At 35.4% G+C, this 13,155-nt stretch overlaps 1 protein-coding gene and 1 long non-coding RNA gene across 2 annotated transcripts; both read right to left on the reverse strand.

Moving 5' to 3' along the window:
• Positions 1-494: 494 nt before the first annotated feature.
• LOC136801707 (uncharacterized) lies at positions 495-9,227 on the reverse strand. The gene is made up of 7 exons (XM_067058360.1): positions 7,828-9,227; positions 6,703-7,473; positions 6,022-6,196; positions 5,788-5,832; positions 5,568-5,606; positions 5,232-5,306; positions 495-656 (listed from the first exon to the last, which is right to left on the reverse strand). The coding sequence occupies exons 1-7, from the start codon at positions 8,137-8,139 to the stop codon at positions 550-552; spliced, it is 1,524 nt and encodes a 507-aa protein (XP_066914461.1). The 5' UTR covers positions 8,140-9,227; the 3' UTR covers positions 495-549.
• A 1,068-nt stretch (positions 9,228-10,295) lies between these two features.
• LOC136801708 (uncharacterized) lies at positions 10,296-12,263 on the reverse strand. The gene is made up of 5 exons (XR_010845908.1): positions 12,185-12,263; positions 11,784-11,825; positions 11,252-11,307; positions 10,661-10,750; positions 10,296-10,385 (listed from the first exon to the last, which is right to left on the reverse strand). It is a non-coding gene; the product is annotated as an uncharacterized lncRNA (long non-coding RNA).
• Positions 12,264-13,155: the final 892 nt, after the last annotated feature.

Genomic DNA, 13,155 nt, shown 5'->3' on the forward strand with positions numbered 1-13,155 from the left:
GTTCAATGAAATGCCATAGTGACCCTGTCAAAATTATGGAGGGTACCCGTCGTTGCAGACGCCCAAAGGTGTCTGAGGTGGTGAGAGGGTTGCTTCTAGGAAAGAAAAAGCCTTAGTTGTGAAGGAGAGGCTCGCGCTTTGCGGTTGAGCACTGAAGGTTTTCCCGTTTGTTGGCTTCACATGAGGACAGCTTAAGACCGGCGCATATGCAATGCAACCAACATTGAAACCTTTTTAAATAATGTTAGACGAAGTTTAATCATCAAACAACAATGTTGGATTTTGCTGCGTGTGTTGATATAAAATAATTCGAAATCATGCAGCAAAAATGCCACACCTTTTTATTTGAAATTGACGTCAGAACTTTTTTCGTTTACAAATAGCAGTGTAGAGTCTTCTCTAATCCAAGTTTTCTACGCTTGTCAAACTTAGCGCGAGACTTTTTGTATCGAAGGTGGATAGGTTTTCCAGCCGCGGCGTTCAAATTTTAGAAACCTTAACATATGTTACTGGGCTAGCGTTACAGACATTTTTCATAAACTCATTTAACTAACCTGGAAACCCTCTATCTTTCTTCACATAGTCAGCGAAAACCATGTTAAAATTATTGATGGATTCTTCTGTCCATCTGTGATAATTGCGTTTTCGCGGCAAGTCTTAAAAAATTAGAAATTAAATTTTGTCGGGAGACCGCTTGAACGTTGCTTGACTGGAAGGTTTAAATACATGAGTGAGTACGCAGAAACCCCTCCCTCAGTACGAATAGGGTTAAGGTTTAAGAGCCACATTCTCTAAGAACCAGGTGGGTGGTGTTAGTATGAAATTTTGTTTGCCTTCATTTTTGGATATTTGGTAGACAATAGTGAAAAACTCAGAATCCCAAAATTTTGGGTCCCAAAAATCCATAATGGCGGCTTGAGGGCAAGTTGAAATTTTGGACTTTTTTTGCCAAGTGTAAAAGTCTGACTTTGAGAGGAAATATTTCAAGTTGCAACTAAGGTCACATGGGTTTCTTTTGATTTCCTGAAAGTACTCACAGTAAAGTGTCAAAAAATCCAAAAAAACCCATGTGACCTTAATCGCATTTTTCATAATGGCGGCCTAGATATGGAAAAAAACTCACTTTTTAACAAATTTAAGCCTCAATTATTCAGCCTTGGAGCATTCTAGGAATTTTATTTTTGGCAAAAAGTGTTCACTAACTAACAAAGATAAAATGTTGAAAATTTGAAGTATTTCACTCAACCTGACTGGGGTCTACAGGCTCTTCAAGAAGGTGCAAATCTCAAAAAGTGCGATATTTGCCTCGATTATTCAAGAGTTGCGACTAATGTTGGGAAAAACTGTTAATTGTTCCTGGTAGAGAAAGTTGCCCAGTTTCAGGAACAAAAATAATACCCATGTGATCTATAAGCAGATTTGAGAAAAATTAAGCCAAAAATTTTTTTAAGTGTGATTTTTCTAGGCTGGCGAGACAAAAATAAGGCCCTGGTTACACCAGAAAACGTTTTAAGGTTTTGAAAATCATTGAAAAATATTATTTTCCACCCCAGGAATGAAAAAAATCCAAATTTCTAATCACTGTGTAAGCCTGGAATTGTCAGTAGCCTCTGTAAATCCCTTGTAAAGTAACTGGATTTTCGGGAATTATGGGGGGTCTGTTGTTGATATAGCAAATTTTCAGGGACTTTAATCAAATATTTGAACAAAAGGAATAGCTGGAAATGGTTTTCTGAGGAACCTCACAAATATCTCTCAAGATTTCTCTTAAATGTAACAAAGTCTTACAAACCAGTATCTGTTTCCTGGGTAACTGAAGGTTGTTTTAAACTTGAGATTTTGTAGATTTTTGGCTACATGAGGTTTTCTTAGTATTTGTAGATGGCAAAATGGAAATTTTTGGGTTCAGTAAATATCTGATTTTCAATTATCTGTCAGTATACCATGCAAACTTTAGAAAAAAATCAACAACATGGGTCAGAATCACTTCTAATCAGCTCACAGGACTCATCCAACAAATTGGACTTAACTCTATGAAATAAAGAGCCCTATAAAGACTAAGTCCTAGCAATCTAAGCCAATATTCAGATCCTACTATGAGAAGATTGTTTCAGGTTTTAGGTCTGGATCTTTGATATTTCAATACTTTTCCAGGCTATTATTGAGAAGTTTAGGAAGGACTTCAGGTGTTCAATTCTTACATTGATTTTGATTCAGGGTCTTATCATATTCAACTCATCGATTTGCAGCATTCATTTTAATGATCTTAAAGCTACGGGGACACGGAAACAATTTTTATGCGATTGCAACAAAAATATTTTTTTGTTGCAATCGCATAAATATGTTTCACTGTGTCCCCACGTTAAATCTCCTTGATTGGCAACTTTTTTCACTCAAAGTTTTGGTTGCTGAAACAAAAATAAAATTCAAATCGATTTGAATTTTATTTTTGTTTCTGCAACAAAATTTTCATGTTGCAAACGAGAATCATACAAAAACCCTCGTGTCCTCACCTTAAGAAGATTCCTTGAAACATTTTTTTTCATTTAGCCAATCAAATTCGTTTATACAACTCAAAACAAATTATGACATAATCTTCCCATTTTCAACACGCAAGACATGCGCTCAAAATGGTGGAGTTGCTTTGATTTCATTTTTATGATTTTGTTTCGTGTGCTAGGCCTATACGACACGGTGTAAAATTTCATTGCGATTGCGACAATTTGTTTTTGTTGCAATTGCACAAAAATTGTTTCCGTGTCCCCTTAGCTTAAGTGTGATTTGAAATGAAAATATTTGTAAAACAGAGAATAGTAGATAGGTACTTCTCAAACTTTTAAATCATAGCCTGGAATAGTATTGAAATATCAAAGATCCAGACCTAAAACCTATAACAATCTTCTCATAGTAGGATCTGAATATTGGCTTAGATTGCTAGGACTTAGTTTTTATAGGGCTCTTTGTTTCATAGAGTTAAGTTCAATTTGGATGAGTCCTGTGAGCTGATTAGAAGTGATTCTGACCCATGTTGTTGATTTTTTCTAAAGTTTCAATAGTATACTGATATATTATTGAAAATCAGATATTTACTGAACCCCAAAATTTCCATTTTCCCATCTACAAATACTAAGAAAACCTCATGTAGCCAAAAATCTACAAAATCTCAAGTTTAAAACAACCTTCAGTTACCCAGGAAACAGATACTGGTTTGTAAGACTTATTACATTTAAGAGAAATCTTGAGAGATATTGGTGAGGTTCCTCAGAAAATCATTTCCAGCTATTCCTTTTGTTCAAATATTTGATTAAAGTCCCTGAAAATGTGCTATATCAACAACAGACCCCCATAATTCCCAAAGATCCAGTCACTTTACAAGGGATTTACAGAGGCTACTGACAATTCCAGGCTAACACAATGATTAGAAATTTGGATTTTTTTTCATTCCTGGGGTGGAAAATAATACTTTTCAATGATTTTCAAAACCTTAAAACGTTTTCTGGTGTAACCAGGGCCTTATTTTTGTCTCGCCAGCCTAGAAAAATCACACTTAAAAAAATTTTTGGCTTAATTTTTCTCAAATTTGCTTATAGATCACATGGGTATTATTTTTGTTCTTGAAACTAGGCAACTTTCTCTACCAGGAACAATTAACAGTTTTTCCCAACATTAGTCGCAACTCTTGAATAATCGAGGCAAATATCGCACTTTTTGAGATTTGCACCTTCTTGAAGAGCCTGTAGAGCCCAGCCAGGTTGAGTGAAATACTTCAAATTTTCAACATTTGATCTTTGTTAGTTAGTGAACACTTTTTGCCAAAAATAAAATTCCTAGAATGCTCCAAGGCTGAATAATCGAGGCTTAAATTTGTTAAAAAGTGAGTTTTTTTCCATATCTAGGCCGCCATTATGAAAAATGCGATTAAGGTCACATGGGTTTTTTTGGACTTTTTGACACTTTACTGTGAGTACTTTCAGAAAATCAAAAGAAACCCATGTGACCTTAGTTGCAACTTGAAATATTTCCTCTCAAAATCAGACTTTTACACTTGGCAAAAAAAGTCCAAAATTTTAACTAGCCCTCAAGCCGCCATTATGGATTTTTGGGACCCAAAATTTTGGGATTCTGAGTTTTTCACTATTATCTACCAAATATCCAAAAATGAAGGCAAACAAAATTTCATACTAACAAAATTGTCCAAAACCACCTGGTTCTTAGAGAATGTGGCTCTTAAGAAATTAGATACCTGTACTAGTGCAGTCTAGATGTGCCAAAAGTCATTGACATTGTGCACAAAGGCGTACAAGCATGAGACTTTGCACAATTGTAGTTTAGGGGTCAAAAATGGATTTAAATCTCAGACCCAAGAAAATGGCACCTGTTTGTGTATTTTACAGACCAGAACAGGTTCCGAGGCTAAAATATTTTTTTTGTCTCCAAATTATGTCATGTTACATACCGTTGGAAAGCATTTTTCATGCCAGTTTAGAAAAACATTACAACCCATATTTGAAAATGAAGCCAAAAGAAGTTATTGCGGGACGTTGTTTGAAAAAAGACGTAATTGATGACGTCAGCACAAACTCCAGGACCACCCAAAGACGTTTATTTTTGTGAAAATCAATTATGCACCTCTCAGGTACTAGATACGATTAATTAAATCAGATGCAAACTTATTTTACAATAACTTTTCGAGTATGGTTAGGGTGGGAAATTTTGCCTTAGAAGTGCTTATCATGGGCATGCCCGATGCAACCCATTTAGCCTAAGGCTTTCAAAGGGTCATGAAAACGCGATATTCAATGTCAAGTAAGTCTAAATCTCAACCAAAGCTATCAATTTAGGCATTGAACGGTCCTCTATTTAATTTGATAGAAATAAACTTTGTTGGGTGGTCCTTAAATTTTTGCTGACGTCAGCAATTACGTTATTTTTCAAGAAGCCTTCCACAATAACTATTATTGGCTTCATTTTCAGATATGGGTTGTAATAATTTTCTAAACGAGCATGAAAAATGCTTTCCAACAGTAGTATGTAACATGACATACTTTGGAGAAAAAAAATTATTTTTAACCTGGGAGCCTGTTCTGGTCTGTGAAATACACAAACAGGTGCCAATTTTTTAGGTCTGAGATTTAAATCCATTTATTTTTGACCCCTAAACTACAATTGTGTAAAGTCTCATGCTTGTACGCCTTCGTGCACATTTTTTACACAATTAGACCGTATTATACCTTTCACATTGTCTTCTTCGTCGGATACTTCTTCTTCACTTTCACCTTCAGGCTGAAATTCCTCTCCTTCTGATTCTTGAAATCAAAGAAACGAGTAAAAGGAATTAATTGTGACAGAAAAGAATTTGATAAAAGCTTTCCCAATTGAAAGTAATAACCTTGCTAAGCGAGTTGAATCAACTCAAGCCCCTATATGAATATAGGGTAGTACAACATTTAGTTGCATCATGTTCATGGTTGCATAAATTGTTAACTTTATTGTAAAAGTGTCCCGCTATAGAATCAACAATCACGAAGAGAAAAAGGAATAACCAAAAGAAATATTTTAAAACATACCTGAATCCGACTCTCCTTCCACACGTTCAATGTAATTCGCTGAGTAAGAAAAAACAATACAGTAAAATATAACCAAGAAAGTTGACGAAAACTGTCGTTTGTAAAGTAATGGTCGGAAAAAAATTCAAAATTTTGAAAGCGAGGAAAGAAAGTTCTGAAGTTACAAAAAAATCGAAAAATAAGTGTTAGATCTAGACGTTTGTTGTAAATGAAACAGTACCTTTTTCTTTGTTGCGTTTTGGATTTTCTCGCTTCTTCGGTCTCTCTGAAAAAAGAAGAAAAAAAACAGACTCACTTAAGTTTTGGAGCGGATATGCCTTCAGAACTGCTAGTGAAATTATGTTGAAATTTTCGCTGGGATCATCATTTCAATATGACATCTGGTATGTGAAGCTTAAGGTTGTGAGACTTTTCACAGTTTCTGAGATAATCAGCAGAATGAAAATTAAAATACCTTCAGATTTTGATTCCTCAGTTGAGACTTTGGCTTTTCTCGATACGTCAGTTGAGACTTTGGCTTTTCTCGATACGTCTGTTGAGACTTTGGCTTTTCTCGATACGTCTGTTGAGACTTTGGCTTTTCTCGATGCGTCAGTCGAGACATTAGGGTTTTTAGATTTTACAAGATTCTAAAAGAGAGGGAACTGATGATAAATAACCTTAGAAGATTTATTATTTACCACCTCATTTTGGATAAAATGGTTAAATTTAAGGGAAAAAAATGAAATGCTAGAAAAGCAACATAACACTTTCAAATATTTCTCTTAGAAACAATTAGTTTCATGCAAAAAAAGTGGGTCTCTAAAGTAAGGCCAAGCTCGTTCCCATCGCAAAATCAGCTCTTTTTGTTGCTTACATATGGCGCTAAATAATTCATGATATGCAACACTGGTGAGCCTTCTAAGAGCTTTTAAAATATTCTACACAATACGTACCACTTAAACAATAGACGTATTGGGTTTAAAATTTTTGAAAATTCTCAGAAAACTTTCCAGTGTTGCATATCATGAATACCCCGGCATTCTTTTGAGAACCCTACACCAGGGTATTTTCTGGCGTCCGTCAGTAACGTAGATAAAGGCTGGGATACACGGGGACGAGATTGAAATAAGGCAAAAATATAAATTCTAGTTACCTTTGTGGACTCATAAATCTGCTTCAGGAGACCTCCAGTGGATTGGAGTTGTTGAGTACCCCCAGCCGCTTGATAAATGCCTTCGTTGACCATCTCAGAGTGTCCGAAGTGTTTATATACCAACTCTTTTTCTTTGTCTGAAAGTTCTAATCTTGCCAAAAGTGAGGCGACACGGTGCCTGTTCTTTGTTGGATTAAAAGCACCCTTGAGTGAAAGCTTTTCAAGAATCTCGTTAATAGAATGCCAACCACTTGCATGACCTTCGCCATTCATGGTTGCAGGAAATAGAAATGAATTGTTTTTAGCAACACCAGCAGCAGCTCTGACTTCAGGATCAGCTAAATGCTTGATAGATCGATGCGTTTCAAAAGGGAATATCACTGGTACCAAATGATGGTTTCCTTTTCCTGTCTGGTAGGTAATCAGCATAGTATCATTATCGAAATCTGGGACGTCATCGTGGTCAACCCACTCGCCTTTCAGCGCTTCTTCCCACTGGCTTATTGAAAGTCTGCCTGGTTCGCCACCCCTTCTTGCGTTAAATACAATTAAGCATGTAACAACGGCAGCTCTAAGATTACAATAAGATGCATCAGATATCTTCAGTGATAATGGGTCCACTTTGGCCATTGTTGAGTCACACTCTTGCAAAAGTAGCTGTACATCTTCTTCTTTTGGGAGCTGGACGGGTTTTCTTAAGACGGTATTTCGTTGGTAACTGACCGCATAATACGCATCTCCGAAAAGATCGTTTTCAAAACTCTTCAAGACCTACAAATAAGAACAGTAAGAATAGTTTTCCAGTGGTCTATTGATACATTGTTGTTTTAAGTACAGCTTTTTTTGTCAACAAGCCTTATCCTTATTACGAGTTATATCGTTATGACGAAAGAGAAAAACAATTGAGTAGATAGAAGTTTCTGTAGGCCAAAAATTTCGCAGAAATCCCAATTAAATCCTACAATAAATTCCAGCTCAAAAAATTGAAAAATATGTTCACTAGACATAATTTGATTAAATTCCAAATTGAATTGATTTAACTACACTAGACTTGATTCAGATATTTTGATGACTTTAGTTATTTGGTTTTGGTTCTGAAAATGAAAAATACATCATATTACATACCTTAAGGAACATCACCACAAAATCTGATCTGCAGTCTTGATTATTAATCAGATAGTGCCCAATCAAAAACTTTCCAGTAAGCTTAATCATATTCAATATGGAAAGTTTGAGCCCTGACTTTTGATCGACTACAGCTGTTGAACCTTCTTCTACTTCTTTTTGTGTCATTATCTCAACTGCTTTGGCCAGGATGGGAATCCCCTCTCTTCGATACATATCAGATGCATTACAAGCAAGCTGCCTTATTTCGATGGTTGTTTGGGTTTTGTAGCAATCCAAAAATGTCAAATACACACGGGCCATTAGACGCATCCGTGAACGTACAGTTTTTTTGTTTTCAACAATCTTGTCAAGTTTTCATTTTATAGCTGTGTGCGAGCGGCTGCCGACCATCAGGATGATCTCATCTGTCTTGATATAATTACCAACTGTATCAAGATTTAGAGTGTTTAAAATTGCCTTGAAACCGTCATCAAACTCTTCAATTTGGGTTGTGGTTTTTTCGATGGCAACAACAGGAACAAATGGATTAATGCCAGAGTCAGGGTATTTGTGCCTGGCCTTGAAAGATTTTGACAAGAATTTTTCGCAGCCAGTACACATCACTGGCGGTTCCGTGCTTTCTGATTTTCGTTCTCTTTCAAATTTTGGGGCCCCATCTTGGATTAGTTTCAAATTGATCCTTTTGATTCCTTCTCTCCGAAACACCCCAATATGATCATCTTGCTGAATTGGTGTCATTTTGAGTAAAGGTATCACCCTTGGCTCCTGAGAATGTTTGGTAAGAATGTGTCTCTTTAAACGGGCATGGGGTTTCTTTGATATCGGGCAAAATATGCAGGGTCGAGGAGGTTTCTTGTACGTCTTTACTTCTTCATCCTCGTTGATGGTTTGTAGAGGTTTGGCTTTTGTCAGTCTTTTGTCAATATTGGGTTCAACAAGACTCACACGAATGTTAGAAGAACTTTTGCATGACTCTTGCATTGAAGTCTCAGCAATGGGATGACTCTCGCAAGAATTCGAAGCTTCCGATGGTTTAAGAACTTCAGGAATTTCATTGATTTGAATTGACAACACCTCATCTACATTGATTGGGAAAGGCTCTGTACTTTCTAAAACTTCAGCATTGGGAAGATTTGCATCTGGGTTTGATTTTGGTGTCGATGTATTGGTGTTGATACCAACAAGGCTCTCAAAAGTGTTGGCACTACCTCCGTTTGGCAAATATTCATTAGGATGAGAATCAGGTTGTAATGGATCAGGATCAAAAATGCTTTCGTCTTCATCAGTTTCAATCCAGAGTCATTAATTGGTGTATATGTGACAGCATCCTAAAATATAAAGATATTATAGGTTGTTCAAACATATTCAGTGTTAATTCCAAATTATGAAAAAATAAACTTCAAAAGAAGCAAAAAAGAATGAATTGTTCCCAGGCAAAAGAAACTTTTGTTTATTGAATGAAGTTGATCTCTATGAGCATAGTATCATTCAGGGTTCCTCATACCTAAAATCAATTTTCCACCTTTTATATTCTATTAACCCTTGTTTTTCCTACCCTGACTAAACCTAAACTGGTTTTCCCCGAAAGAGCAAAGTATTTAGCAATATTTTTACGAAAGACCTTCAAAAATAGGTGCTTTTGTAAATTTGACACTGTTTTTTAAGTTTTTGGAAGGTAAAAGAATTTACTATCTGAAAATATCAACAAAATTCTTAACAAGAATAGAAAAACAACAAAAAATTACCAGAAATTGATTTGAAGACACACAAAAAAAGCAAAAAATTAAGAACCGGCCTAGAACCCGGTGTGGTTGCCGTAACCGAGTGGGCCGTACAGGAAAAAATGAGAAAAAGTATGCTACTGCATGTTACATTTTAGCAAAAATTACCAGGTGAAAGAATCTGGTCATGAGAATGTCAAATTTGTTGCATGGTTTTTAGCAGGCTGGAAATTTAAAATTTTCCAACCGGTGACGACAAGTTACCGGAAGACAAAAATCTGACCGCTCAGTAAAAAAAATTTTTACTCTATTATTCCCCATAAAACTTCAAAAAAAGTCATGAAATAGCAAGACTGCAGCCTTACCGGTTGGCTCACAGCATAAAGGAGTACACTATGAGAATACATAAGCCCCTGCACTAAACCTTAATCTCACAGTTGAGCTCAACCTGGCTCAACTGAAAAATATGACCCCTGAAAATCTTTATCCATTTTAAGTGAGAAATGAAATTGAAATAGCAATAGAGGTTGGAAAAATGATTTTTAGTGTTAACTTAACTTAACAGATTCTGACAAATTTCACTAAATTTTCGTCCCGTGTTTGCGTCAAACTTTGTAAGGAAAAAGGTTTCAGCTGTCTTTTTGTCCAAAAAAAAGAAGGTCATCAGGGCAAAATCTCAACCAAATCTGGGAAGTTATTCTCTACTCTGAGACAAGACAAATAAAACTCAATATTTTTATATACCTCATTTTCAATCCCGCTTGCTTCACTATAATGACCAACATCTTGTTCAGAGGTTAACAAAGGTGTGTGTTGGCTAATCGGCAAGTTAGTCTATAAAGAAAGTAAGTTAAAAATAAGAAATTAAATCAAAATAGAAAGATTAAAACTTATTGCAAAATGTTTTGTGTTTACTATGTAGGACCTGAACATAGCGTTAACCCTTATTTTTAGGTTGATTTGTTGATTTTGGTTAAAAATATTTAGGATTTTTTTCAGATTTTTTTTGTCCAAAATAAAATGGTCATCAGGGCAAAATCTCAACCAAATCTGGGAAGTTACCCTTTACTCTGAGACAAGACAAATAAAACTCAATATTTTTTATATACCTCATTTTGAATCCTACTCGCTTCACTACAATGACCAACATGTTGTTCAGAGGTTAAGAAAGGTGTGTGTTGGCTAATCTGTAAGTTAGTCTATAAAGAAAGTAAGTTAAAAATAAGAGATGGAATCAAAAATTAAAACTCATTGCAAAAGGAATTGTGTTTACTATATAGAACCTGAACATAGTATTTAAACCCCTATTTTTAGGTTTGTTTGTTGATTTTGGTTACAAATATTTAGGTGGGATTTCAGATTTTGGATTTCAGGATGAGCCTGGGCTAAAATTTAATTGGTGGGACAGGTCAATTTTATTACTACAGCCTCCTTTTCAAATAGAAGTATATACCATATCGTGAACGCCTGCTATACATTCCTAATTTACCAATTTGAAATTTAATGCTATTTAAAACCAAAGTTTCAGGTGGGACCAAGAATTCAAGATATTAGGTGCTGGGACCTGGAACCCCCTTGCACACTATGCTGGAAAGTCAGTTCTCTAGAATTAGAATTTTGAGACATGAAAAAGATAAGCAGCACACTTCTTTACCAATTTTGTCCCATACAAAAAAGTAGGTGCACAAAAAAGTACATACCAGTCCTTTAAGCACTTAATACAGTCTTCATCATCACTTTCATCACTGATCTCCATCTATAGTTGATACAAAATATTTTCATAAAAACAAGCTAAAAATGTACTATTGATGTACAATTTTCAAGATGTAACATGGCAAAGGAAGGAAACGGAAAAGGTGGAGTTAAACATTTACTCTTTTCGCGACCACCACCACTAGTAGTCACTACAGTCAAAAAATCAAGTCTTTGAGAAATTTGTTGATGTGTATTTTATTAGAAGATTTTTCAAAAAATTATCATGCTCCATAACCTTGACTGAAAATATTTGGAAAAACATTGACTTTTTTAAAGCTACACCAAAAAAATTCCTCAGTAGGCAGTTAATACAATAACAGTATATTTTGTAAAAATCAATCGAGGTGAAACACTCCAAAAGTAAGACATCAACTATCTATGGCTCAAACTCAATTGTTATCGTCTATGCGGACTGTCTTTCTAGAATTTGTGCTCTCATAGTTTCATGACCATAATTTAAATAAGATAATAACTTACCTGTTCTTCTTTATAGTCGAACCTTGCTGGCTTGACCTCTCTCTAAAGGGAAGGGAATTAGACGTGGGTGATTTAGAAGTAGAAAAAAGGTTTGACACACCCCTCTTTATATCAAATGAAAAAACATCAAAGGTATTTAAAATTCTTCATCTAATTAACCCTTTCACTCCAACTAACTTGTCTGACAGATGCTTCCGGGTCCCAACTTTGACAGGCTGTATCTACACAACTAAGACGTTTACGCAACTCTCATAGCTACCATTGGAAAGGGCATAAAATTTTGAGGAAAATAAGTATGGTCTTGTTGAAGCAAGACGTCAGTATGAAACTTTTGAATTTTTTTCTCAAAGTAAAATGTGCAAAGCTCCGGGAGTGTAAGGGTTAAAACCCCGTAAAAATACCTCAAAATGCATCGGTGGACAGAAATCCATGACAATTGACATTGAATCTTCATCATCGTTATCCAAGTTGTTTAATTCACTAAACAAAAAATGACGATTTAAGAACAGTAAAAAATGAAAGTGAAATGTCAAGTAAAAACAATTTAAATCTAGGTTTGTTTGCTTAAATATCTCACCTTTCTGATGCAGGAGAGTTGAAGGTTTTCATCATTTGTAGTTGTTCCTGACAATGAAAAAACACAATAACTAAAGGCTTTGATTAAATTTATCAAGATCATGTTAAGATCATGGTAACCTAGGGGGATTCTTTTCTGAATAGCACAGGAAAAAGTCATCAGATCACACGGGTGGGAAAACTTAAATTCCGACGCCGTAATTTGCAAAAATCAATTTTTGCGTGTGATTTTATAAACTGATAAGGTGTGATTGTTTTGGCAGTGTGATTTCCGATATCACACTGCGGAACTTTTCAAATAGTTATTTTTAATTTTTAAATTCGGCGTGTGAAATCCAATTTAACACTTTTAAACTTCACTGAAAAGGCTTTATCAAAATCACACGTGTGATTTCTAATTTCCGCAGGCAAATAAAGTTTTTCAGCGTATTGTACACTTTAAATTTTCGGCGTGTGAAATCCAATCTAACACTTTAAAACTTCACTGAGAAGGCTTTATCAAAATGACACGTGTTAATTCTAATTTCCGCAGGCAAATAAAACTTTTCAGTATGTTGTACACTATAAATTTTCGGCGTGTGAAATCCAATTTAACACTTTGTCAAAAACTGGCAACTATAGTCCAAGAAGTATAAAACTTACACTACAAACTCTAAAAACGTAGAAGGACAAGATAGAAACAAGAAATCGCAGTCATTAGTTCCCACGGGTGGGAAAGTCAAATTAACACGGTGGGAAGGTACAATTCCCACCCTTGTACTACGCAGGCGTAAAGAAAACCACAAGTGAAAATTGG

This window comes from Clytia hemisphaerica, unplaced genomic scaffold, assembly GCF_902728285.1.
Source record: "Clytia hemisphaerica strain Z4C2 unplaced genomic scaffold, Clytia hemisphaerica genome assembly, whole genome shotgun sequence".
Taxonomy (NCBI): domain Eukaryota; kingdom Metazoa; phylum Cnidaria; class Hydrozoa; order Leptothecata; family Clytiidae; genus Clytia; species Clytia hemisphaerica.